We start from the raw sequence: 26,102 nt of genomic DNA, 5'->3' as shown, positions 1-26,102 counted from the left end.
CTGCCCGGTGCAAACATGGAGAACCTCATACGTGTTACGTTGTCCGAATCGGGTATTGTGTGCAATATAATGAGTAAAGTTAATATAAAAGTATAGTAATTTATTAACAAATTACAGCTTATGAGATGAAAAGAACACAATATGTGAGAAAGACTACAGCAAGTCTTTCTTGTGGTTTAAGCAGTATGATTAATTTTTTCCTCTGTAGGATTATATTCTTCTGCGTTTAGGTGGTGGAGTATCCCGAGGACTAGAAGAAGCTTTGGATGTACTGTCTATACTTTGCCTCGTTGGCCTTTTTGGGACTCGTTTCAGGCCTTCTCGAATCGCATCGGAAGAATCTTTACGTTCCTTTTTTCCTATCGATCCTTGAAAAGAATTTATGCATGTGAATTAGATATAAATTTGCTGCATTTGAGGAAAATGACTATGAACATGTAGGTAATACCTGGTTCCTCCACGTCATCCTTTCCTTTGGGTCGTCCTTTCATTGGTTTAATATCCTTTTTCACGTCCTTCACGTCACGCTGCTTTTCTTTTTTAATCTCAGGCTCCTTGATGGACTTCTTAATTTCCTCCTTTTTCTTTTCAGCTTCTTTGATCCCTTTAAAATCTCTGAGAATATTATCCTTTTTCACCATGTCTTTAATGTCTTTGTCCTTTTTGATTTCTTTGACTTTTTCTTTTAAGTCTTTACCTTTGACATCTGGTTCTTCTTTTTTACGCGACTTGATAAATCCTGAGAATTCCAATTCTGGTAATGTGAAATCTATCTCGCTACTTGGAAAGGGCAAATCTTCGGTGTCGTCCTGTGCAATAAAAGTATTGTTATACATTCCAAATTCGTAAATTATACATAATAAAGATGTATCTCGACATGAAATCGGAATACTTGCCAAAGCCATTAAGTCGTACATAGATTCCAAATGGTCCCAGATCATCTTCAAAGAAATCTCCTTGTGAATAGCTGCACGAAATTTCTCCCAGATGCAGACCATGTGAAAATATTTGTTGATACCTTAACAGAACAATTATTTGTTTCCCATCATAACCTCAACTCTATGCATTTATAGTTGAAATTTTTTATTTAAATGTATGAGGTTAAATTCTAACCAACAGGTTTGTGGCCATTCATGGCGAAAAATAGTTGGATTTCATTTTCTACATTCCACTCGATTTCTTCTGAAAGATCCGCCGGTTTTTCTTTGACAGACATTGTTTAAACGAACGACTAATGTTGCCGATGGAAATGTCATTCAATACTCCGTAAAAGAGTTTGATTTCACTCTCCAAGATGGCGCTACAAACGCAATCAAGCTTTTACGAATTTCCAACTTTTATCATCGGACGGTGTATGATCCGCAACTGTTGGTAGAATCTGTAAAAATGATGAAAACTGTTTTGCAAATGATTACCGATCAGTGCTGCCACCGGGTGTGACTTTTACATGTTCGTCAAAGATAAGCTCTTCAACGTTGTATTTGGCGTGCACATATCTCTAAGTAAACATGGCGGCTGCATTGACAGTACCTTTTATGTGACTTCAACTGTTCGACATACTGGAACAGAACTGATCTCCATCACTTAAAACATTGTTAGTATCGGAACATTTCATAACGGATATGCCCCCAAAATTTCGGCGGAGCATGTCCAGAGACGATTTGAGAAATGCCGAGGACGTGGAAAAGGTGAGATGGCGAGTTTCACCGCTGATTGTCAACTATTTTCTTGGTACTCGATTATCGCGAGTGATTTCTCGCAGATGACATATTTTCGTGGGAAGTGTTTTTTGTATGAAAGTTCATGTCGACGTCATCATATCATTGTTAACAGGAAACTTCTTACTGACACAAACCGCTTGAGACTGAGTCGGTTAGTGCATTTTTGTTAATATTACACAGAGTAATAATATTATCTTTTGTATGGAGAATATCTTGCATTACAATGCTTTCATGTTCGGCATAGATAAAAGATGAAGGAAGCATCATCATTTGCGTTAATATTTTGGACAATCAGTCTTTTTTTGTAGCTTATTACGAATATTATATTTTTTTACAGGAATCCCTTTTGGATCATGACAGCGAGCCAGACGAGGATATGCTTTTTAAGTATGTGATATTATTGGCTTTTACCATTTGTTACCTCAGTTGTTAAGGCTCATTATTTAACAGATAATACTTTTACATATATGCAGATAATGCATGTGCCAGGTGTAATACAGTCTGCCATTCTAATAAGACTGCTTATTTATTCACAGCCGGCCCAGCACATCCATTGCAGAAGTACATACAAACAGTAGAATACATAGGTAACTTGATCATGTAGAGTTTTGTTAATTAAAGTATTTAAAATTTAAACCGTGGCAATAAGTGAAACCTGTACAAATGAGTAGGGAAATAAATCTGGTCCTGTATTGTACACTGCTGAATTGAATATGGTGGAAACCCCACAAGTTTATATTTATGATAATTAATAAATTCTAACGATCAGAAAAAATTAATTTTATATTTTCAAGGATTTTACAATTGTACCACAATTGTCCTTACAGTCAGATCGGGCAGTTAAATCTATCATGTTCTTCGGTGAATATTCGTTCAGGGATATTTGATTGAACAATGACTGTTAATGTTTTAGTGTCAAAATACAAATTCAAGAGGTGACGGATGCAATGCGAGAGAATGTAAAGAAGGTAATGGAGCGAGGGGAAAAAATCGAGGATCTTCAGGAAGCGAGTGATCGTCTTTCGTTGGCTGGAAATGAATTTCGAGAGGCTGCGAGACGAGCACATCGCAAAGCTTGGATGCAGAACGTGAAGTCCAGAATCATCGTCATTGGGATCACGGTCACAGTTGTCCTGTGTATTGTCGGTAAGGCCGAATGTGTCAACACCTGATTAGGCACTTCAGTTTGAAAAAAAGATATGTGCAATCTTTGAACGTGCCTGCGCCTGTTTACGCACTTCCTATTCAGGGAATAACGAATAATCTCTGAACCACCTGAAGCCACTGTAAATGCTTATTTGATTCTGAGAGTTAGCACGAAATTATTTTCGAAGATTGCGTTACGTTTTCCTGGGCTGTAAAATTGTTGACACTTTTTTAAGCTTGTATAAAAAGAAAATAACGTAGGAAAATTAGAAGAAAACGTAAAGAAAAATGAAATGTGAATGGTATCAACATGTCGCCAAATGATGTTAGGTCAATCCCTTCTGCGTCTGGCACCGATTTTAATTTTATCATTAGTTTCGCACTTTTTATCGATCATTTAAAAAATTATACATCCTCGTTTCCGGTCGTGTTTTGTCATGACACCTTTTTGTTAGATTGGCGTATATCATTTTCAGTTCTGGACATCGTGGTGCTTTACTTGGTTCTCAGATAACAAGCGCGGACTAGCGAAGCATTCGATATAGGGAGCTGAAGGTACTTGAGTTCTTATCATTTTCGAATTTCCAATATTTTACCCGCAAGGTCCGGAGCAGTAAACAGGACTAGGACAAAAACGTTTCTGTGGTCGATTGATAAGAGTTGGCTGCTAGTAGGTGATCAAATGTTTCGGTGTCCAAATCAGAAAATTGTTTTAAGGGTCGTCTTCTTAGATCTCATCGCATCTCATTTAAAGTGGAATAGATTATAATATAAATTTTCATTTAAATGGATGCACAAAGAAAAAGGTTACATTCATCGATGAAAGTCCGGTTTACTGCATGTGCATGCAACATCCTAGCTTCCACATAATCACACATTGCTACTTAGTGCTTTCGGTATTCCTCACGTTAAATGATAATTTTAATACGAGTTATGTAGCGATGTAGGAAACGTGACGGGTGTCACACGTGTATAAGTGTATGTATAAATTTGTGGTGTAACATAAACGGGAGTATCTACAGTCTAGATTTAGCTTTCACATAGGTTAACGTTCAAACCTGGAATCGTCCTTTTTAAAATATTTCATCCCTGTACGATCTCAGCCTCGAGTATTAATTTTGTCCCCAAATGTGTTCAGTACCCAATTGTGCCAATTTTTGGCGGTCATTCTCTTCGCGTTGTCTGTCGCTCAGAAATCTCCATAAATTGGACAGTTGCAGTCTGAATATAATACTTAGCATTCCTTAACGCTAGTGTTTATTTTTCAGTGTCCATTGTCGTGAAGTATTCGTGACCTGCTAGTTCATCGGATATATCGAAAAACGAAAACTCCACAACTAATGTAACACAAATGTGTGAACCAGCTTTAACAGTTTCATCGTACCTCTTGTAATTAACGAGTGATTTGTAAGATCCACGCAGATGTAGAGGAATATTTTTAATTACAGAATTCCATATCTCCCGTGGTTTCTTAATCACCTTAAGACTTTTTGAAGAAAAATCAGAGAAGTAACTTGTGAATTTTTCACTGAATTTAAGATAATCGAAGCGGATACGGAGTTGACTTTTCATATATATTTTAATATTGAAACCAATGGTATGGCTGTAAGATATATATATGAATGTTATATCAAGTATTACGTAAACAATATAATCCTGGAATGTTCTGTGAGAGTTGTACATTCAACACTTTGTACATAATTGCATGATTTTTTGCGATCAGGAAATATAATATTTTGTAATAACCAGTAGTGGTAAACCTATGAACATGTTAGCTTATAAGAAACAACATGGCGGTATTTAATTTAGAGTTATTAAATATTGAGTTACTTTTCGTTATTCAAAGGTGACAGTTGTTCATTAATTGCGATGCCCTTTCCACCAAACATCAACACGTCTTCGTTAGTTTCGGTAATTCTTAAACTTTTTAAAGTAACTGAACATCATTTTAAAATATGCGATGCGGTGACGAGCGCGTCTAACATCAGCTCCGTAAACTAATTCGATCACCTGAAAGGGGTTACGAAAGGATTGATCAGCTTATCGTTAATAGTTATTTTTAATAAAAATGTGGGTTCCTAACATTTGTGAAATTAAACATGTACGGTTCCTCGTTCATATTTGTTCGCATCATGAATAACTGTTGCGAATGCCCTCCACTGTTCGTTAGCATGTCCATGACAATTAACATTTTTCGATTACGATACCGATATACATTCTCCCCAATGCTTTTGGATTCGTATCTGAAAATGATGTTCAACCAGTCCTAAGTGAGGGAAAGTATTAAAAATATTTTAGGGACTTTATATAGATAAATTAATACCCGTAATAATTGTCTGAAAGAGTCGGGAGTCCAAGAAGCCTTTCCGCAAAGAAGGCTGTAGATCCGATCCAAAATAATGGCGGATGATATGCAGCCACTGCCTTAAGCAGATTCGGTCTTTTCAGCATCATCAGAATCGCGACCATTCCGCCGTATTGTTCTCCTTGTATGAAGACGTTGTTGCGATCAATGAATGAAAATTTGTCGATCAACCACTTAAGAACCTCCAGCTGATCGTCCACTTCCGGTTCACCGATGTTTTTGTAGAGCTCCGACTCGAATTCGTAACCTTGATAACCCGAACCCCTCACATCCGTCATTAGATAAATGTAATGCTCCGTTACAGCAGCATAGGATTCTATCATAAGAAAATACATCGATCGGTGAGAAGTCTGTGGTCGATTACCATTTTCAAAAGAAATATCAGGCGGTAGTGATTCATCATGTAATTAGCAATTATACGTAATGATGAAGCGTGGCTTTTCCGTGTACGTGCCTTACCTATGTCAAGTTTCCATTCTGCGTTGACCATTTGCGATCCGATACTAGCATCCACTCCCATGATTAAAGGATACTTAGATTTTGGATCGAAATTTGGTGGGAGGATTAATTTAATTCTTGCCTTGTATTTATTACCGGCAATTGGGCATTCGTAGTATCGAAATTTCGGTAAAATCAGGTTTTGAAGACCTTCATATTCCGGCTTTCGAGTGTCTATCGTTTTTAATATTCTGTTGGTCCTAGCGTGTACTATGTGTGTCTCGGGCATTTTAGTCATGTCTAATGTTGTAAACAAATATTTTCAGGGGATATAAAATTAATACTAATTGGTTGAACATACCGTATCCGTCCAGACAGTCCAGAAGGTAGTGAGTCCCTTTTGGGGAAAAAGTTGCGTATGCAAAAGGACAGGCTGGCTTTGCAATGTCGCTCCTTTTTACTTTATTATTGGAACATGTTAAACAGTAACTCCTGCTACGTCTTGAATGACTTATATATAATCGAAATAGATATCGCTCTCCGAGATTTGAAAATAGCGTCGCGATGTAGTAAACGGTCTGAAAAGTATCATCATTAATTTATCTCTTGCAGTAATTTCCAACAGAAAAATTGATACCAAATATTGCTTGGATAAGTGGTTTTCGTTACTTCGATATTTTTGTCCCAATGAACTAGCTCGGAGACCCAGGAATTAAATGTCACTGGATGAACCGTTTGTCTTTTGACATCAATAGACACCAGTCGCGACGTTTTTCCATGGGGAATTATGGTGAGGAGCTTTTGGCCGTCGTTAAATCCTGCCCCGAGTACATCGCTGTATTTATCTCGACTTCCCCAATTATTCGTCCAAAGTAATGAGCATTTCTTGGCTTGAAAAGAATGATTGTCGTCGTTATTGGGAGAAGAATTCGTATCACGGTTTTGAGGTCAGAGACATTTTTTTGATAAGACGTGCTCAACGGAGCTCTTGCTGAAAGCTGTTTTACACATTTCGTAGTACTCTAAAATAGACTACTATTTTATTTTTCTCTCGAAATAAAATTTCGAGAGATAATCCTTACCGAATTCTGGACAGGACAGGTACCAGGTCTTTGTAAAGTCTCTACTTGTAATTACGATGGTGGAATAATTTTCGTGCCATTGGCAACCCATGAAATAGGACCGTTTTTCGACATTATCAGGAAGTTCAGCCATCGTGGCCTCGTTGGTAACTTTACCTAACAAAAGTACCACCATTTTTAGATCGTCCAATCGCAGTATAATGCTTCTGAAGAAATTTCTTTTAAATCAATATTCAATTTATTTGATCTTTACCTTGGCCGATCTTGAACACGTGGATGGAAATGATCGAAATGTTTTGGATATTCGGCTTCATGAGAACAGCACCGATCGATTTCCTATCCATAATGTAAGTATGTTCGTGGCTGTAAGGACCATCTGACATGTCGTAACAAACATACCTGAGGAACGTTCATTATTGGTCAAGTTCAACATTGAATCGGGTGTTCTAACGTGCAGCCATAGTTGTTCCGTGGTACTGAACTTTCTTCCGCACTGTAAGCACCAGATTCACTTACAGGCAGACATTGTTACCGTTGATGAAAATGGGGTAATGCTTGTCGTAATCCCTTCCAAAGTTGATGTAATTTTCGACGTTTGTGTCCTGCACGCCGCAAAATCTGCGAGGGGCAACGACTTCCTTATTTCCTTCCTTCGAGTTTCCGGGATTTGCAGTCGGTTACAACTATCGTACAAATGTTTACGTTTATCCTTGATTATGGTCTCGTGTTCTCCCTCGTTCTGGATCATGATTCGGAAATTGTCATCTTTTATCTGTACGGCAGCAACGAAGCAACTTTGTCCGTAGCATAGATGAGGTTGACCGATTTCTCGAGGCAGCTATCGCAAGGAAATTCTCTCTTAATACTTACGTAACACTTATCTCGAAGACGCGATAGTTAAAAAGTCAATCAGGAGTATAAATACATTGATACGTCAAGTGACATAAATAATTGGGCGTATTATTACGATGCAGATAATTCAAATCACCCAGGCACCACTCATTTAATAATTTGTTACGAGTTGATAAAATGTCCATTTCTCCACGATAGCGAGGATCATACGGACTTAACCGATAGTTCGAAAGAAAAATATATTGCAAATTAACTACACGTGCGGCAAATAACTACTTTTTTCGGATTTGCTCCTGTTCGAGCATAGGGCCCAAAAATGGTACGTTCTGTCAAGTACGACGTTTTGGTATCCCTGCCCATATTCCACGAAATTACTTTGAGGTCTGGTAATCCAAAAATTCTGGTGCTACATTCCGGAGAGTAATACGTAATTTCGTTTTTCGTCATCATTGTCTGCTCTTTGTACATAAGATCTCGAAACGTAATCATCTTCACCTGGAGGAAAATTTTTTTCTCTGGTTGGTACAACCGTGTTAGGAATCTCTCGAGGATCGGGGTGAACGTGAAAAATAATTTATTCTTACATCGGAGCGACATGCCGGCGTGTAAATGAACACGTCGTCAGTGGCCCATGTTCCTCGCCAGTATCGCATTTTTGAATACTTCAACAAGTCTTCGTAAGTTAAGTTGCGATTTTCGATAACGTCTTTTAGCTTCCTCGACGCATCGTAATCGCTGCTCTTCGTGATCAGAAGTAGAATCGCCATTCCTATCACGGCCAAAATCGCGACCGAAAGGAGAAGATTAAGTGCCCGTTTCCAAAATCGTTCGATCGTATTCACCACGACGATTTCTTTATGAGGACATTGCCAATTAGGATCTTTCCAACGACGTCGCAAAACGTTCATTTTCGTAAGGACCGCGAGCTGATTTTGACTCGAAGAGGTTCTCTAATTATTAATCTCGTGACGTTCGACAAATTATGTGACAAAAGAGGAAGGAATCGAAGAAAATCGCAATCCACTCGAGGCGGCATGGAAATTCTAAAAGAACCTGCGGAAACGCGATGCTTAATGCGATATTGCGAAAAAAATCAACCGGTCATAGGTGGTCCGGATATCACGTGGTAAGATTTTTTTTACGGCAACGAGTTCATTCGAATATTTATCGTCGTTGAAGTCATTGGACTGCTGTTCTTCGGGGTTATCGAACCGCCGTCGATTTTTTCCTCTTCGCAGACAGCGCTATCAATTCCTTCCTCGATTGATTAGATACACTGACAATTTTAATTGCTGGATTAACATACACTGATTTCAAATTGGTCTGACTCGATAAAAAAAAATATATATATTTTTTAATAAAGGCAGCGTTTGAATGGTCACGGAAGTGGCATCGCCGGTCGAAGTTCACGACCGCTCCGTGTCTCTCAGGCTGACCCATCGAGTCAGCCGTTGATTTTTTTTCAACTCCACGTATCCGGTGTCAACGAAACGCTGGTAAACCCGAGAAGTTCATTAGCGCGATAATTTATTGAGAATGAGACAGCACGGGGAATTGCACTACCGCAAGCATCGACCGATCGATCGGAAGCCGAAAGTTCGGAAGGTCGACCGGTAGGTTAAAAAATCCTTGTTATCGAGTCCTTGATATTCAGAAAACGATCCCCGGTTATTCTTTAAGTACCTTAAGGTGGCCAGAATTTAAAAATACAAGGTTATCCAACCGCCTTAGGTACCCCTACAATAAGAGCATCGTCATCGGATCACGATTGCCAGGTTTGGTGGGTGGCTCGAAATCCGACGAAGCCGCCTTATCTCTCTCCATGTGGTTCCGATTCGGATGCGCCGCGACGCAGGGTCACGGTGACGCCATGATCGGCGAGTCTAAAGGTTGGGCCGGCCGATAGTGCTTATCGGACAGCGCGGGTCCCGCCAGGCTACGCCAGTGGCCGCGCAGTCAATGGCGGCGGACGTGGACGCGAGCGCGCTCCCGCGCGGTCCCGGGCGCTCCCGGACGCTCCCGACCGGGAGAATCCCGAGCGGCCGGCTCGGCGGGACTCGGGCGACCTCGGGGCCGGCAGTATCGCTCGAGTCGCTCGTGGCGTCGCTCCATGCCGAGCGTTGCGGTCGTCCGTTCCGGCCCTCAGGCGCAGCCAATCGCGAGGAAGCGCGAGTCGACGTTGGGTCCCGCGGGGTGTGGTGCGCACGCTCGACATGCCCGATCTGCAGCAGGTCATCTTCTCCGCTGCGGCGCTCCTCTTCGGGGCAGCCCTGCTCACCGGCAACCGGTGGAAGATCCTGTACGTCCTGTGCAGAACCCTGCCCAGGGACGTCCTGTAAGTTCCCCCGTAATCTTCGAATTCCTAACCTTGCCCTTGAGGGAGCGCGATATCTGGATATCTCGTTTCCTGTATCACGAAGGTCTACCCGAGAGTCTTCTTTATCAATACTGGAAGAGACCAGGTATATAAGGTCTGGTAGATAAAGTTACGTGTACTCAGACCGCATGAATTTCTTCTGGAATTATTCAGCCTCCGTTACAGGCTCCAGGATGTAATTTCTTGGTTTCCGGGGTGTATGTATCCGACGCAAACGTCGAGGATTCATATTTTTAACTTTTATGCCCGTGCTGACGGATGGACTCCTCGTGGACCCTTGCTATTGTGGAAATTTATGCACACTGTCAGGCAATTCGCTGGAGGACACCTTGGACAAAGCGGCGAAAGAGGATTAATGATCGACAGATGCCTCCATTTTGTCCGCGGTTCGGTCCATGCTGTGTCATTTTTTTTTTTTGGAACGGTTTGTATCGAATTTCTGTTTCCGTTTGAGTCTAGGATAGTCGATCGGGGGTTTAGAAGGGTATTGGAATTATTCCGTCTGAAGGACCGGGAAGACGGAAAGAGGAGCAAGGGATCGAGGCATGAACGGAATGGCGACCGGTGTTGTGTACACCGAGGAGACTCGACATACGACTCGAGGTGTAATTTATCGTGTTTATGTCATACACAAGGGCTCTCGTGAATAATCCTCGACTCATAATATTCTGGGTCGCAGGGCGTTACTCCCGCCGGTATTCAAATTCATATTTCGACGATGAATTCATCGTTGGACGTCGAAACGTTCATTAGTGAATATCAGGAAAAATTGATAACAGAGAAATGAGCCGGAGGAAAATGTCCTTAATGGAATCTCGGTTGAGGATATTCTCACTTTTGAAAGCGCGTAGAAATTAATTGCACGACGTCGCGTACGAGTCTTTTAACGAGAGTAGTTCCGCGGTCGAGGTAGAGAGAAAGCTGAAAGAGAAAGAAAAAGAGTATCGGTAGAAAGTGTCACGCCGAACTTTGGTCCATGCGTGATAACGATGATTATGCAACATCTTGGAAGGAGTGTCATCAGATATGTCACCTTACTGTGATAAGTGACCCTTTTTTCCCCGATTCTCCCGAATTCCGGGAGTGCGTTGAATGATCCTCGCAGAGTCGTTATTAAACTAATCAAGGATTATCTAAGAGAAACATCGGCATCATTGTTGCTTATCAGATTGGTAAAATGGAGCAAAATTTATGAGTACCGCGGTGGTAATATGAAAGACCACTCCAGACTTGTATAATGACATTCGTAATGAGCATGAGACGTCGTCGATTTTATTATTTTATTATTTTATTATTCTATTATTCTATTACGCCCTCAGTGGGCGTTAATGACAAAAGTGACGAAAACCGAATTTACACGGTTACGAAACAGGCAAATTCCCGTCGGTCGACCATGGCGACGAAAAATCACGTGGTCGTTCGGTGCAGCTGATTTCTTTATGGCTGAGATTTTATAATGGTCCATTATCCACTGCGCAATATGCAGCGTCGGGCGGAAATTTGCATACATCTTCACGTGCGAGAGTATCTCACGTGCGTGTGAACGTATGCACTACGATACGAAAAAATATTCATGAATGGGTGTAAACCGTGAATGGATGTAAACGAGCAGAGTCCCACGTGGACAGATGATAAACGAGTTGACTCAAGGAAAAAATTATTAAAAAGGGGAGGTAAAAATATTGGGTGGGGAGAGAATTTCTCTTTTAGCGACTTTCATAGGGGCATTCTTTTTAACGAACTTTCTCCTCGATGCACGTCGTTTTCCGCTCCGCGGAGCACAACCTTGACCAACATGGATACATGTACCTAGGCATAAATGACCTCTATGGATCGTGGAATCGAATTCGACCGGCGTCGAATTTCTTGCCGACCGTTTGTCGAGCCATCGTCGAGCCTATTGCGATCCGTTCAATGACATTTTCCATTTGGCGCTAATTGCGCGGCGTTAAGTGCACTCGCGATGATCATTCTCGCGATTTCGACGAATGTGTCGCTCGGGATCGGGTACTCTCTTGATAATACGTTTGATAATATGACTCTAGAGGTACCGTGAATCGAATGCATGGAACGTACTTGGAGCAAACTTAATACGCTCAACGACGTTGGATTGAACGTAACGGGTGAGTACCGCGGCTAGCTCGTTTGCCCGATTTAATGGATGTCTTTTTGTCGAGGAAATGAAAATCAGATATCCATCGCGGTACCGGCCTGCGGGATAAAATCTGACATCTTATTTGCAATTGCACCGGATGCCCATGACAGAGTTTCGGAATTCTTATAATAGTACTCTTCGGGTCTGAGGACGTCGCGTCGTGGAAAAAGGTTCTCCAGGCTGAGGAATTTTTCTTTTTTTATTAACCCGAGTCAATCGTTTCATTATTTTCCAAGATTCGTTAATTGAGGACAGATGACTGGACCTTCGAGATTCCAACAATGGGAAGCATTGAAATATCCTGTGGTCGTTGTCGGTCGCGGATTGTTAATGAGGTACAGAGTTATGTGGAGTAATGATCTCATAACGATTAGAATCTACTTTGACCCTGGGTCGTTATTTGACGTTCATAGGTCTGCCTTAAGCAGCGAATTATGCATTCAAACCGGGGGTGGACGCGATGAACACCTGTCGTCGGTTCTTCGGCAATTTGCATTAAAAAAGAATAAGTAGTTCGAATAAGCCCGGTTCCTCTTTATCAGGGAGACGTTGACGAGTTGAACCCTTTGTCGCCTTAATTCACCACGAAATGGGAACTCAGTATTTTTCCCCGTTTATTTTTTTTTTGCCGAGAACTATATTCTCCACTCGGCATATAACGAGCCGGAAATATTTTCCGACTCATCGGAAAGGAAGAATCAACTTTGACCTCCTTTGTTCCGTAATGCTAGATTTATTCGGAAATGTCAATTGCAACGTTATCGCGCGACGATGACATTTGTAGGTTACGTGCAGAATCTGTTGCACGTGCATCGTGGCCTGCAATCAGCTGGCGCAGTGGTGCACATTTTCGAGAGCGACAGAGGTACTCATTTTGGCGCCAGCTACAGGTGGTTTGTTAACTATCTCTTGTACGGAGATTAATGTATAAGTAGAGAGCCTAGGATTCCCGTTGCTTCGACGGTCTAGATATACTATGATGCCTAGGAGAGTAACGAGTGATAAGTCAAGATGGGAAAATTATATGTTGGCAGTCGGCGGATTTTTCAACCTCGATAATTAAATTGGATGCACAGGTGATTTACATGTTAATCGGGGCACCTACGCGTAGGTGCGAGGTCGAAAAAGAAAATCGTCAGCGATTTGATTAAGAAATAAATTATTAACCGGGTGAAATTTGCGCGACACACGAATTAGGCGGTACGGGTGTAAACGCAAACGTCGCGTAATGGAGTATTTCTGAGACGACTTGTTAAGGCGGTGGCGCGAAGCGGCTCAAATAATGAGAGCGAGAGAGAGAGGTTTTCAACTTGTGTCAGAAGTCACGCGCCATGACGAGCCCGGCATTAACCAATTTATTACAAGAGAGGAGGATGTTGCAAGGGTCCGGCTGCAGATGTTACGGACGTAGAATAACACACGCGACTGATTTTCGGTGGCTCCGAAATCCGAGGTCCTCCTTATCCCTTTGGGCGGGAATAAAAATCTAGGCACGAAAGGTCCCACCTGCCATATCTTGACGTAAATTGCATATTTCGTTTCAGTGGGGCATTCCGATTTCTGAAAGTTAACGTCCTGTTATGGTGGTGGGAGACGCGCGGTTACACCGTGGCGAGGGTCTTCTCGAAACTCGTCGCCACTCATCCCGACAAAGTCGCCTTCATCTTCGAGGACAAGGAATGGACTTACCAACAGGTACCGGATTTATCAACATATGTCATGTATGGGTTTTTAAGACCACCGATGAATTTTTCTTTAGCTGGAGGAATTCAGCAACCGCATGGGCCGCTACTTCCGGACGAGAAAATTGTCCCGGGGGGACAGCATCGCGCTCATGATGGAAAGTCGACCCGAATATGTCGGGACTTGGCTGGGTCTGAGCAAGGCCGGTTATGTTGCCGCTTTCATTAACACGAATCTACGCCATGGTGTCCTGCTGCACAGCATCCACGCAGCTGGATGTAAGGCCATCATTTACAGTACCGAGTTCAAAGATGGTAGGTGGTGCATGCATTCAACACCGGGAACTCCTTGAATAGGAGTTTTTTTTTTTTTTTACCACCAGAGTAGACGATGTCATTTTTATATGAAATTTCTAGCGATCGATGAAATCAGAGACAAGGTGCCCAACATGGGGCTCTATCAATGGTCCGAATTCCCGGATTCGTCGATCCTGGATGGCGCGATAAATCTCAACACGGCGGTCAGCACGATCCAGGCTGATCCTCTGGTGGTCGACATGGCTATTGGAAGTCCCCGGGACAAATTGATCTACATTTACACGTCCGGGACCACCGGCATGCCCAAGGCTGCCGTTATTAATAATCTCAGGTAAATAAAGCGCGGCCGCTGTCAATGCCAAATTAATTTCTACCGTGTATTCAAATCTCTAGGTTCATGCTGATAGCCTGTGGCATCAAGGCGATGCTGGGTCTGCGTTCCACGGATCGCATTTATGATTCCCTGCCGTTGTATCATACGGCTGGTGGGGTTCTTGGCGTAGGTCAGGCACTGCTCTTAGGAATTCCGGTGGTGCTTCGAAGGCGGTTCAGTGCGTCCAAATTCTGGGAGGACTGCGTCCACTATGACTGCACGGTGAATTTATTTCTTTACCTTTTACAACGGATCACGGTTTGTACGGACTCGCTATGTGAACATCAACTTTGGCTTTTTGGTCAACAGGCTGCACAGTATATTGGCGAGATTTGTCGATATTTATTGACCGTTCCACCTGGTCCATACGATAAGGCGCACCGGGTTAGAATGATGTTCGGAAACGGATTGAGACCTCAAATTTGGAAGGCTTTTGTTGACAGATTTGGGGTTAAACAAATAGGCGAATTCTACGGTGCGACGGAAGGAAATTCTAATTTAGGTAAGCCCTTAAAAGCGTTGAGTCGAGGAGAATGACTGAGCACAACTTTTGTTGTATCTGGCACGCTGCAAGGGATAAATGAAATCTTTTTGTTAATTTAATCGTTGTTATATCGTAGTCAATATAGACAACAGAGTAGGAGCGGTTGGTTTCGTTCCTCGATGTGCCGGGGCTCTGTATCCGGTTGCATTATTAAGAGTAGACGAGGAAACCGGCGAACCCCTCAGAGGCCCTGATGGCTTTTGCATTCCTTGTAAACCAGGTTCGCAAATTATATAAAAAAATATTAACGAATATCCTTCATCGGTCGAAAAATTTATTATAAATAATGTCGAGGTCATTATTTCAGGTGAGGCTGGCGTTTTCGTCGGTAAAATAAATCCGAAAAAGGCGTTGAACGATTTTAGTGGCTACGCGGATAAAGCAGCGTCTGAGCAGAAAATCATTCGGGATGTCTTCAAGAAGGGAGATCGCGTCTTCAATTCGGGTATCGATTGACTTTTTCTCCAGATATTCCATCAAATTATTTACTAAACTGAGATTTTAATTACCCATTTCATTCGTCAGGTGATATTCTCGTAATGGATGAGTTAGGATATTTTTATTTCAAGGATAGGACCGGCGATACCTTCAGGTGATTATTTTTGACTTTCAAATTATCCACGATATAAAAATGTAGAGGGATCGGATTCTCCTCGTGTTTAAAATAGGAAATCATGGAGTATTTTTATCTCGAACCGTTGATTATTTTGACAACAGGTGGAGAGGAGAAAATGTCGCCACTTCGGAGGTGGAAGCCGTCGTCAGCAATGCGATCGGCTTGAAGGATGCGGCTGTTTATGGAGTTGAGGTGAATTGGAGAGGGTGTTAATATTTTCAGTGCGATCATTTTTTAGAAGATACGTAAATTCGTAATCTGATCTTGATAATCTGCTAAGGTTCCTGGGGTTGAAGGCAAGGCTGGCATGGCAGCGATTTATGATCCGGATCAGAATTTAAATCTGAAGGAACTCGAGGAAGGAGTGAAGAAGGCGCTTCCTCCATATGCAAGGCCACTGTTCCTCAGAGTACTTTCCGAGCTACCCATGACGGGTAAATTAATATAAATTATTAAAATCGACGAAAGCAGTACTTAGTCTAGATTCACGCGGTACATTGGAGATGTAGGGAAACGGGTCATCGTATAAACGCTACCAGACTGATGTGTTATTAACGATTTTAACTTTCATCCGACCTCATTATTTTTCTGTCCTCTTTTGCAGGAACTTATAAGCTGAAAAAGAAAGACCTGCAATTGGATGGTTATGATATAAACAAGGTAATTGTCGCAATGATATCTGGCGATGTCCGGTATATGAATTTCGGCTTAACGATGCCTTTTCAACAGGTTAAGGATCCACTGTACTTCTTGGATAGGACTGGTTCCTATGTGAGGATCTCGGAAGAACTCTACAAAGATATCATGGAAGAAAAAGTTAGATTATAAGACTTCAGAAAAATTGAACTGCCACTTTAGCTGGACGTTAGATATCTAGTACCATTCGGATTCATTAGTAATGCTTGTTTCATCCCGAGGTCATCGCAAAACGTAATTTATCAAAATAATCTTTATAGGAGAAAATCATTACCGTGATCTATCCTGTGAGAGAACAAGGTAACGAGCTTGTTTTTAAACCTCGTTCTTATCAATCTCGGTAAGGTCCGCGTTAACTAGGATCGACCTACATCTTCGTCTGTAATTGTAAATTAATTATTGACAGTTCTCGACGGAACTGTACTGTTACACTGTGGGAGTATAAGGTGGAAGACAACTTTGGTGATTGTCGAAAGAGATGGATGTTTTTGTTTTAGACTTTTTTTTTATATAACTTAAGAAAATTTAAGGAGTATCGGTTGATTTGTACACAGGTTCGGTGCAATGGCCGTACATTGCGATTCATTCCGATTCCAAGATTCTCGAATTTTCGAACCTCCGGAAATTTCTCACCTTCGCGGAGGCGCAAATCCTGAGGATTCGTAGGTAGAAGGAAAACCTTATTTTCATTTCTTGTGTTTCTTCTTCACTTTTTATAATGTCATGGTTGATCTAGGTAGACGTAAGTTTAATTTATAGATAATCTTAGGGTTACTCGGATACTTTGCATAAACTCTGTGAACTATGACTGGGCGCGTGTGGAGATGTAATCTCATTGTCACGTTCGATAATTAAATAAAGAAAGTGCTGGAATAAACCGCGTCTCCACTGACCTAGGAATACGTTAACCTGACTTATGCGAGCGATTAGGAAATTGTCTGGTGTATACCCATTTTACGGCAACAACGTGTACAACGTAAGCGTAAGTGCGATAATGCGACAAAGAGTCGGCGTCAAAATGTCATAAGTGGAGTACTTTGTATTCGCGTTATTTTTCCAAATTTTTCATCGCTAAGAATTATCGTTTGCGTTGATTTTTCGTTCACGCGTTGAACGGAATGTCAGGGATGACGAACACATCCGAAGAACATCCAACACTTCTCGTCGTCGTATCGGGATGAATCAGAGACTGGACAAATGTGTGAAAGTATTATGTATGTACGTGTAAGACCGTATAAGCACTCGCGACGACGTTTCGCCAGTGTTTCCGAACACGAGCGAGTGCGTTTGCGCGAAAGCGGTAGTTTCCGAGGAGCTGGCGAGAAGGCCGCTGAATACACGTCCGCGAGTGTTCCAAACCCAAAGTCCGAAATCGGAATCGACAAGTTTTAAACGTGAATCAAGAGAAAAAATCCACCAATCTCCAAAAACAACCGTGTCGACCTGTAAGCGAGCTGCATCGACGTCAAACGCGTCAGCATTTCCATAATTGCTCCGATTGCTCGAATACGCTTGCTTAACCCTCCTCTATGCAAAATAGAGTTAAGCGTCAGTACGTCTTAATATGTACGGATTTAATATTAAATAACTCGGGGTGACGATAAGAATTGACGAAACGTAGATATTTTTTTTGTTATATGCTCGTAAATGACATACGGGGTGTGTTAGATTTTTTGGATGATTGTTTACTTGCAACCGATAGCGAGTTCTCGGATCATGGAAATTACCTTCGCTTATCGTTATCACCCGCTTGATGTTGTGTCATTGTATTCGGCACAGAATTGCGGCAATTCCTGATAAAGATCTCCATCATTCGGTCATTTTGTTTTCGACCTGGCGTGTTCCCGTTCATTGGAGCGAAAATTATTGCATAATAAGTGGCGAGGAAATGTGTGCATAGTTGTAAGAGCAATCGCCGGTATATCGAGGTTTTTTAATACATCGGTGCTCACGATTTGCAGGAGTCATGGAAGAGAATAAATTTGGATTTGCCATCGATCGTGGCGGCACTTTCACCGACGTGTATGCGAAATGTCCTGGGGGGAAAATACGAGTTATGAAATTGCTGTCCGTTGATCCTGCCAACTACGAGGATGCGCCTCGTGAAGGAATTCGCCGGATTTTGGAGCAGGTGATGGAATACTAATCGCCGGAGGGGTTAAACTGAAAGGGGAAAGGAAACAAACGTTTATTTTGTAGGAAACGGGGAAGTCCATGCGAGATGAGGTGGATACATCGATGATAGGATGGATCCGAATGGGAACAACGGTTGCAACAAATGCGCTCCTGGAACGCAAAGGAGCGAAAATGGCTCTTCTCATCAATGCAGGATTTAAAGACCTTCTCTTTATTGGAAATCAGGCTAGGCCGAATATTTTCGACTTGGTTCGTAGCCCATTATTTGTTACGAAAAATCTTAAGATGATAATGGTATCGTAATTGTAGGAAATCGTTACACCAGAAGTATTATACTCTACGGTTATAGAAGTGAAGTGCAGAGTAATACCAGCTTTGCCAGGGAAGTGTCACTTAGACAAGAAATCATGGCGAAAAGTCACGGGATCCACAGGTGAAGACTTATATGTAATTCAAGAGCTCGACGAGGATTCTTTAAAGAAGGACTTGGAGAATCTATTGGCATCGGGGATAGAGAGCTTGGCTGTCGTTTTGGCTTATAGTTATACGTAAGAAAAATGTTTGTATCTAAAAAAGAGATGGTGCTGCGTCTAGAAAATTGATGTCGGGTAGATTTCTAATCGAGGTACTTTTATCTTGACTCGTTCTTTGTCCAGCTGTGTTATTTTAGTAAGGGGTCAGAAATTAACATATTATCGTCTTTCTAACGTAGGTTTGCAGATCATGAAGTAAAAGTCGGGGAGCTGGCAAAGGAAATGGGATTCTCTCAAGTGTCTTTGTCCCATGAAGTTATGCCTATGACCAGGATCGTTTCCAGAGGATTCACCGCATCGGCTGATGCCTACCTAACACCTCATATAAAAAATTACTTGAAGGTGAAGGAATTAAAAAAATGCCCTATTTAAATTTAAATTCGTAAGAGATGTAGAGACGTTCTCCTTTCAGGGTTTCGCATCTGGCTTCAAAGAGAACCTTAAAGGAGTGAATGTTCTCTTCATGCAGAGTGACGGAGGACTCACGCCAATGAGCTCGTGAGTTTGATAAGGCCCATTGAATGTTAAATGTATTGAATTTACCTTAAAAATTTGGGAGCAGGTTCAATGGGTCCCGAGCTATTTTATCAGGGCCTGCAGGTGGTGTCGTCGGGTATGCCATGACAACTTATGGGAAGGAAACCAATCTGCCGATCATTGGCTTTGACATGGGGGGAACTTCCACCGATGTCAGTCGTTATGGCGGAAGCTACGAGCACGTGTACGAAACCACCACAGCTGGGGTCACTATACAAGCAGCTCAGGTCCGAAGCATACGTAAGATCCATAATTTATTTGACTTCGTTTCATTTTTTATTTCCTTTTCTAGCTGGATGTGAACACAGTAGCTGCCGGAGGAGGGTCGATGTTGTTCTTCAGATCAGGTCTTTTTGAAGTAGGACCCGAAAGTGCTGGAGCTCATCCCGGGCCATCCTGCTACAAAAAAGGAGGTCCTTTAGCGGTCACGGATGCCAACCTCGTTCTTGGCAGACTTTTGCCGGAATATTTTCCCAAAATTTTTGGTCCCGACGAGAACGAACCGCTGGATAAACAGCGCTCCATGGAAGCCTTTACGAAGTTGACCGAAGAAGTATGGGAAACGCCGGTTGCGTGGAACGTGAAGTTTCCGCATTTTTAAAAAATCCATTTTGTACGCAGATCAACAGTTTTTTGGTAAATGAGGAAACGCAACATGGTAGCGAAGGGATGACCGTAGAAGAAGTTGCCATGGGATTTGTCAGGGTCGCAAACGAGGCGATGTGTCGACCGATACGAGCTCTTACCCAAGTAATTCTTATACTTTTGTTGTAACTATTCAAGTCGAGGGGTTATTAGTTGATGCGTTTCTTAGGCCAAAGGGTATGACACTTCGCAACACATTCTCGCGTGTTTCGGGGGAGCTGGTGGACAACACGCGTGCGCCATTGCTAGGTCTCTTGGAATGGGAACGGTTTTTGTCCACAAGTATGCTGGAATTCTGTCAGCATACGGTATGGCATTGGCGGACGTTGTCGAGGAAGTGCAGGAGCCAAGTGCTGAGATTTATTGCGCAGGTATTAATGACATTTTTATGACGAGGAAGGTATTAAAAAATATTTACCGCAACGTTCTCGCAGAGTCATTCGAACGCCTGGATGAACGTTTGGACAGCCTGGCTGAAAAGTCGACGGGAAAATTACGCGATCAAGGATTTTCGGAGTCTCAAATTTGTATGGAGTATTTTCTACATCTCCGGTATCAAGGCACGGACTGTGCTCTGATGTGCACTCCAAAAACTGGAGCAGAAACGAAGGCACCAGGGACGAAGCATGGAGATTTCCTTACGTCTTTCTTGGAGAGGTAAAGATAATTTCTTTTTTTTTTAATGTAAAGACCCATGTAGTACTATTTTTAATACATTTAAATTTTTTAATTTCTTTTCAAGGTATAACATGGAATTCGGATTTGTCATGCCAGACCGAAAAATTTTGGTAAATGATATCAGAGTCCGGGGAATTGGCAGGCAAAACATCACCGAAGATCCGATACTTCCTCCTTCATCGGAAATGCCGAAACACGAAAAAGTTAGTCGTAAAGGATTTTTTGCAACGAGTCTTGAGGATTCAGATTTATGAAAATGAATGCACTCGATACTATGTGCTAATTTCTTTCAGACTACCTCGGTATACTTCGAAAATGGTTATCAAGAGACTAAGGTGTACACCTTGGAGTCCTTATCACCTGGTCATAAGATATCCGGACCAGTTATAATTATGGATAGCTTAAGTACTCTTTTGGTTGAACCAGATTGCACTGCCGTGATTACGCCACGAGGTGATGTCAAAATCACAATTGGTAAAGGTCTACGACCGAAAGTAACTACCGAGTTGGATGCCATTCAACTAAGCATTTTTTCTCATCGATTTATGAGCATTGCCGAACAGATGGGGAGGTAATTGCACGGGTTGTTATTTATTCCAGAGACATTTATTCCGGTCATTGTATCAGGTTAATACGGTCAATTTGTTTTTAAGGATTTTACAAAGGACATCGATATCGACAAATATAAAGGAACGTTTGGACTTCTCGTGTGCAGTTTTCGGCCCCGATGGAGGTCTGGTATCTAATGCACCGCACATACCGGTGCATCTAGGTGCAATGCAGGAAACCGTTCAGTATCAAATGAGAGCTTTCAAGGGTGATTTCACCCCGGGGGATGTCATACTCGCGAATCATCCAATGGCCGGTGGATCACATCTTCCGGATCTCACTGTGATCACTCCAGTGTTCTATAGGTAGATTTATGTGTATATTAAAAAATATGTGTTAACATAGGTCGGCTGAATTTTTTTATACGAATTGAAGGGATGTCCCGAAACCGGTGTTCTTCGTGGCAAGTAGAGGACATCATGCCGATATCGGTGGAATTACCCCAGGCTCCATGCCACCTCACTCTACCACGTTATCACAGGTACATTAAAAATAACTGGCTTTCGACATTTGTTCGAAACTTCATCAGATTATCTCTGAACTTCTGAAGGATACCATTTATATTTAGGAAGGTGCTACATTCAAGAGCTTCCTGTTGGTTCACAAAGGAGTGTTCCGAGAGAAGGAACTTACTGAGGCGTTGATGGCGCCTGGAAAAATTCCCGGCAGTTCTGGAACGAGGAATCTTTCGGACAATCTCAGCGATTTAAAGGCTCAAATTGCTGCCAATAATAAGGTCAAAAGGCGATTAACTTCTCATATAAAGTATATTATGTTTCGGTACTCTAGTGTTGTAATACGATGAGGACGATGTGCAGGGTTCGCAGTTGGTGAACGAGCTCATCGATGCCTATGGCTTGGACGTCGTCCAAGCATACATGGGACACATACAACACAATGCTGAAGTTGCAGTTCGCGACATGCTAAAACTTGTCGGAAACAAGGTTTTACAGGAAACTGGAAGTGCGACCGTCACGGCGCAGGATTATCTCGATGACGGAAGCGTCATTAAATTAAGACTGGACTTTGACGTTGAAAAGGGCGAAGCGACCTGCGATTTTAGGTACACTTTTATTTTCGACTCCGCTACTTATGATCTTGCTACAAAAATGATTAATGATTTTTAATTATTTCAATCATGTACAGTGGTACCGGGTACGAAGTGTGGGGTAACTGTAACGCCCCGAAAGCAATTACACTTTCCGCGTTAATTTATTGCCTGAGGTGCATTGTTGGTCGCGATGTTCCGCTGAATCAGGTATATATAAACGATTGCTTACTGAATAATAATTTTATGAAATTTATTTAAGTGAGAAAATGGTAATTTAGGGGTGCCTTAAACCGGTCAAAGTGATCATACCAAGGGGATCCTTGTTGGATCCATCAGAGGAAGCTGCTGTAGTCGGAGGGAACGTCCTCACATCTCAGCGCATCGTTGACGTTATTTTAACTGCATTCGGTGCATGCGCTGCATCCCAAGGATGCATGAACAACATCACTTTGGGGACAGAAGAATGGGGATATTACGAAACCGTTGCCGGTGGAAGTGGCGCCGTAAGTTTTGGCAGTTCCAAAAGTTTTGGAATTCAATTATGATTATGAATAAAAAAGGGCTTATTCTTCTATAAGTGATGCGAAAAGTTTTTCCTGGGGTGGAGATTGTATCAATTTTTAGAGCGGAGGTATTCACATGTACCCGACCCTTGTTTTAATTTATTAATTGAAGGGACCAACGTGGAACGGCCGAGGTGGAATACACACGCACATGACCAACACGAGAATTACTGATCCAGAAATTTTGGAACTTCGGTATCCTGTGATCTTGAACAGATTTTCTCTGCGCTTTGGAAGTGGCGGCGACGGGGCACACCACGGGGGCGAGGGGGTTGTTCGCGAGATGACTTTCAGGTAAATTATTAAATCCATTCCCGCGTATCTTAAATTAATTTTACACCTACGTTAACAGGGCACCCTTAACGTTGTCCGTCCTAACCGAGAGGAGGGTCCACAGTCCCCCGGGCTTGAATGGCGGGTCTCCAGGTGCTCGAGGAAGGAACACCTTGAAGAGAGCAAGTGGCAGACATATCAATCTCGGCCCGAAAACGGCCGTTCCAATTTTGACAGGAGTAAGTAGATCGTCCTCGACTTTTTCAAAATTTAATTCACTATCGCACCGTGAAAAAAACAAATAATTACAGGATTACTTTAGAGGCCTTATTTAGAAGGATTTATATATGCCGACATCGGTCACAGAGCGTTCCAGCGTATGATGGATGTTTTAGTGTTTTAGCTCCCTTTCTCCAGATTCGCGACAGGATGCAGTCGGTAAAAAGTTGGAGAGAGATGGAAAAGGGAAGCGGGCATGCAGTAATATTATTAGGACATCCGTGGGGGAGCTCCGACGTCTCGCAAGGACATTCCGGCCCTGAATAATGATGATCGAGGGGAACTCCGCTCGAAGGATCGGCCTAGGTGGAAGCGGAGCGAAAGATTCGCCGGTTTTATGCGGCCTCGTAAAGATTTTATCCTCGTGGATGAGGCTGCCTTTCTTCGTCCACGCAGCTAGTCCGTGGTCGTACGGACGACCCTCTTTCGTCCCCGGTTTTACCTACACGTACAAGTATTGGTACACTTCCTGGTGTACGTACACCCGACCTGCTCACCAACCTCGGTGACGAGGCGTCGCGCGCATAAAGAGGCGACGCCTCGCCAAAGTCGTATGTTCCATTGACTAAGCTGGGAATAATTCCGTCTCGTGGTCCTTTGTTTCACTGTCTGCTTAGGGCAAAAAAGGAAGCCCCTTGCGGTTCCATCGGAAACGTACAGCCAAACTTCTGAGCCCACCACTATCACGAAAATTTCGGGAATTAATTGAGAATGCTTGGATTTCTTTTTTCGTTTCAGGACACGTTCGTTTTGGAGACTCCGGGTGGTGGCGGATATGGGGTCCCGGGAACGGCTATGGTGTTTTCGAAAAAACCAGCCGTTGGATTGGTCGGCCGTGGAAGCGTTTTCGAGTACAAAATGGCTCAGGAGTCCGTGTAAATTAATTGACTCGGAATTTCAAGAACGGCCGAAATACCGCACTAACTTCGTTAACCCGCACGATAATACTTCATTAGAGTTAATGGACGGTATATGGAAATTGGAACAATTTTCCGCTTAATTTGGTTACCGACTATTAGTGTTGTCAGTGTTGCATTATTCAATATCCCCCAATGGAAGCCCAAGGATTTTTGCATTTTGAACGCACCTCCCCGCAACGTTTTAAAAACGTTGAGGGAAATATTTCTCTACCCACATCCAGGGCCTGTGGTCATTATTTTGGGGAATCATTTTCGCGTCGGTGGGGGTTTATGATATAATAAATATTGCTACGATTAGTGAGGAGTTTACGGATCGCGTTCGGTCGAACGCGTCGATTTCCGTCCGATCTGTCAATTAGTTCCATAATATTTGCGGAACGGATACCGAATACGTCGGCCCATTTCGCGATGGTCATTAAGTCTCGATAATCGATCGTCGCGAGATCACACCTAAATGAGATTTAATTCGGCCAATTCGATCTAGGTCAGCGAGCTTCATTAGCTTCAGATGGAATATGGTCGCGCTTTCATTTCCGGGCCGGATAATTAACGTTGTCGATCGAATAATCGCAGGTCCGACCTTAGCGCCGACTGCCGCCTCGTTATTCGGAAATCGCGAAATTAGATCGACAATCGACGTCGACGGCACGATCGAACGGAAATTAACGCTTGACCGGGCTTGCGTTCCCGCGCGCTCAGTTAGCGCCGAGAAAAACTATCAAAAACGTGGGCTTTATTTGCCAGGAAGTTCGCCCTCTTTCCCCGCGATTGCGAGAAACCGGGGAAGAAGCGTTAACACCTCTCGGGGTAACTTCGTCGGCAAAATTGCGCTCTATTTCGCTCCCGCTCCGGAAAGTCGCGACTCGGCAAACTTTAATGAGGTACATTATCGCGAGAGTATTCGCTCCTCGCTCCTTCGATCCATATTTAATGCTTATTTTAATCGGAGATGTTGCGGAGGAAGCGGCGGAGTCGAGGGAAAAATTGCTCTCGGTTTAAGCACCCCGGTAGATGACTTCGACTCCTGGACGTCGAGGTATACTTTTTGCCCCGGGGACAATTAGTCCTCGTTACATTAACGATTTTGCTTGTAGAGCAAACACGCTTCGACACTGCCCGACGAAGCTCTCACCACTTGGGACAAAAGCTCCTGGATCACCGAATAAACCGCCCCCTTCCCGCACAATTTAGCAGCCCTTTGGTCGGCGCGAGTGCTCCCCATTTGCGGAGATTCCGCGACGAGATTCTATCAGGCTCCTTCAAGGATCGTTGACAATTAGCTCGGTGAACGACGGACCGTAGCGATCGAAGGGAAACGTGACCCGTAAGACAGGATCGGCGCCTTTCTGGTAGGTCCGTGAAAGCTCTTTGAAGGGGCCGAAAGCTTCCGAGACAAGGCGGCTCTGATTGGTACGAAGAAAATTGGATCTCCTCCGCGAGTCTCTTTGCCAGCTCCAGTGAGAGGCTCGAACCTTAAGGCGATTAGCTCTCATTTTTCGGAGATTTCGAGAAA

The 26,102-nt window shown here is 42.9% G+C and overlaps 4 protein-coding genes across 8 annotated transcripts; 3 read left to right on the top strand and 1 right to left on the bottom strand.

Annotated features, from left to right (window-relative positions):
- Window positions 1-125: 125 nt before the first annotated feature.
- On the bottom strand, window positions 126-1,333 carry LOC105697620 (MRG/MORF4L-binding protein). Of its 2 annotated transcripts, XM_012421091.2 has the most exons (5): window positions 1,114-1,331; window positions 897-1,018; window positions 698-809; window positions 449-604; window positions 126-368 (listed from the first exon to the last, which is right to left on the bottom strand). In XM_012421091.2, exons 1-5 carry the CDS (start codon window positions 1,214-1,216, stop codon window positions 211-213), a joined length of 651 nt encoding a protein of 216 aa, XP_012276514.1. In that variant the 5' UTR covers window positions 1,217-1,331; the 3' UTR covers window positions 126-210. The 2 variants fall into 2 exon arrangements, with proteins under 2 accessions (XP_012276514.1, XP_012276513.1); XM_012421090.2 differs by having other exon boundaries at window positions 449-809; window positions 1,114-1,333.
- Window positions 1,334-1,481: 148 nt separating this feature from the next.
- Window positions 1,482-4,327, top strand: LOC105697619 (vesicle-associated membrane protein 4). Of its 3 annotated transcripts, XM_012421087.1 has the most exons (6): window positions 1,482-1,688; window positions 2,059-2,108; window positions 2,258-2,308; window positions 2,635-2,867; window positions 3,344-3,422; window positions 4,136-4,327. In XM_012421087.1, the coding sequence occupies exons 1-5, from the start codon at window positions 1,623-1,625 to the stop codon at window positions 3,379-3,381; spliced, it is 438 nt and encodes a 145-aa protein (XP_012276510.1). In that variant the 5' UTR covers window positions 1,482-1,622; the 3' UTR covers window positions 3,382-3,422; window positions 4,136-4,327. The 3 variants fall into 3 exon arrangements, with proteins under 3 accessions (XP_012276510.1, XP_012276512.1, XP_012276511.1); XM_012421089.1 differs by lacking the exon at window positions 2,258-2,308; XM_012421088.1 differs by lacking the exon at window positions 3,344-3,422.
- A 5,363-nt stretch (window positions 4,328-9,690) lies between these two features.
- LOC105697618 (long-chain fatty acid transport protein 4) lies at window positions 9,691-17,242 on the top strand. Its single transcript, XM_012421086.1, has 13 exons — window positions 9,691-9,939; window positions 13,681-13,831; window positions 13,896-14,133; window positions 14,236-14,467; window positions 14,530-14,731; window positions 14,819-15,011; window positions 15,130-15,273; window positions 15,361-15,498; window positions 15,579-15,645; window positions 15,771-15,861; window positions 15,950-16,103; window positions 16,274-16,329; window positions 16,399-17,242. Exons 1-13 carry the CDS (start codon window positions 9,818-9,820, stop codon window positions 16,495-16,497), a joined length of 1,887 nt encoding a protein of 628 aa, XP_012276509.1. The 5' UTR covers window positions 9,691-9,817; the 3' UTR covers window positions 16,498-17,242.
- Window positions 17,243-17,357: 115 nt separating this feature from the next.
- On the top strand, window positions 17,358-24,548 carry LOC105697617 (5-oxoprolinase). Of its 2 annotated transcripts, none has more exons than XM_012421083.2 (22): window positions 17,358-17,810; window positions 18,327-18,496; window positions 18,565-18,750; window positions 18,811-19,049; window positions 19,214-19,376; window positions 19,447-19,532; window positions 19,597-19,798; window positions 19,864-20,124; window positions 20,193-20,321; window positions 20,386-20,587; window positions 20,651-20,873; window positions 20,959-21,097; window positions 21,188-21,465; window positions 21,548-21,808; window positions 21,879-21,984; window positions 22,072-22,239; window positions 22,322-22,566; window positions 22,650-22,761; window positions 22,833-23,057; window positions 23,230-23,411; window positions 23,470-23,629; window positions 24,408-24,548. In XM_012421083.2, the coding sequence occupies exons 2-22, from the start codon at window positions 18,332-18,334 to the stop codon at window positions 24,546-24,548; spliced, it is 3,873 nt and encodes a 1,290-aa protein (XP_012276506.1). In that variant the 5' UTR covers window positions 17,358-17,810; window positions 18,327-18,331. The 2 variants fall into 2 exon arrangements, with proteins under 2 accessions (XP_012276506.1, XP_012276507.1); XM_012421084.1 differs by lacking the exon at window positions 17,358-17,810 and adding an exon at window positions 17,825-17,917.
- The last annotated feature ends 1,554 nt before the right edge of the window (window positions 24,549-26,102 follow it).

This window comes from Orussus abietinus, unplaced genomic scaffold, assembly GCF_000612105.2.
Source record: "Orussus abietinus isolate OABI.00-Male unplaced genomic scaffold, Oabi_2.0 scaffold21, whole genome shotgun sequence".
In the NCBI taxonomy this organism is placed as follows: domain Eukaryota; kingdom Metazoa; phylum Arthropoda; class Insecta; order Hymenoptera; family Orussidae; genus Orussus; species Orussus abietinus.
The sequence above is the reverse complement of the archived record's forward strand: the minus strand, read 5'-3'. Positions and strand labels throughout refer to the sequence as shown.

Bases quoted from the DNA above. Each gene is read 5' to 3' on its own strand.
- LOC105697620 (XM_012421090.2), bottom strand. From the start codon at position 1,216: ATGTCTGTCAAAGAAAAACCGGCGGATCTTTCAGAAGAAATCGAGTGG. The intron at 1,019-1,113 runs GTTAGAATTTAA...TGTTCTGTTAAG, and splicing joins GAATGGCCACAAACCTGTTG to GTATCAACAAATATTTTCAC. The intron at 810-896 runs GCAAGTATTCCG...TTTATTGCACAG, and splicing joins TGTACGACTTAATGGCTTTG to GACGACACCGAAGATTTGCC.
- LOC105697619 (XM_012421087.1), top strand. From the start codon at position 1,623: ATGCCCCCAAAATTTCGGCGGAGCATGTCCAGAGACGATTTGAGAAAT. The intron at 2,109-2,257 runs GTATGTGATATT...ATTTATTCACAG, and splicing joins GACGAGGATATGCTTTTTAA to CCGGCCCAGCACATCCATTG. The intron at 2,309-2,634 runs GTAACTTGATCA...TTAATGTTTTAG, and splicing joins ACAAACAGTAGAATACATAG to TGTCAAAATACAAATTCAAG.
- LOC105697618 (XM_012421086.1), top strand. From the start codon at position 9,818: ATGCCCGATCTGCAGCAGGTCATCTTCTCCGCTGCGGCGCTCCTCTTC. The intron at 13,832-13,895 runs GTACCGGATTTA...ATTTTTCTTTAG, and splicing joins AGGAATGGACTTACCAACAG to CTGGAGGAATTCAGCAACCG. The intron at 14,732-14,818 runs GTGAATTTATTT...TTTGGTCAACAG, and splicing joins GCGTCCACTATGACTGCACG to GCTGCACAGTATATTGGCGA.
- LOC105697617 (XM_012421083.2), top strand. From the start codon at position 18,332: ATGGAAGAGAATAAATTTGGATTTGCCATCGATCGTGGCGGCACTTTC. The intron at 19,050-19,213 runs GTAAGAAAAATG...TTTCTAACGTAG, and splicing joins GTTTTGGCTTATAGTTATAC to GTTTGCAGATCATGAAGTAA. The intron at 22,240-22,321 runs GTCAAAAGGCGA...GACGATGTGCAG, and splicing joins AAATTGCTGCCAATAATAAG to GGTTCGCAGTTGGTGAACGA.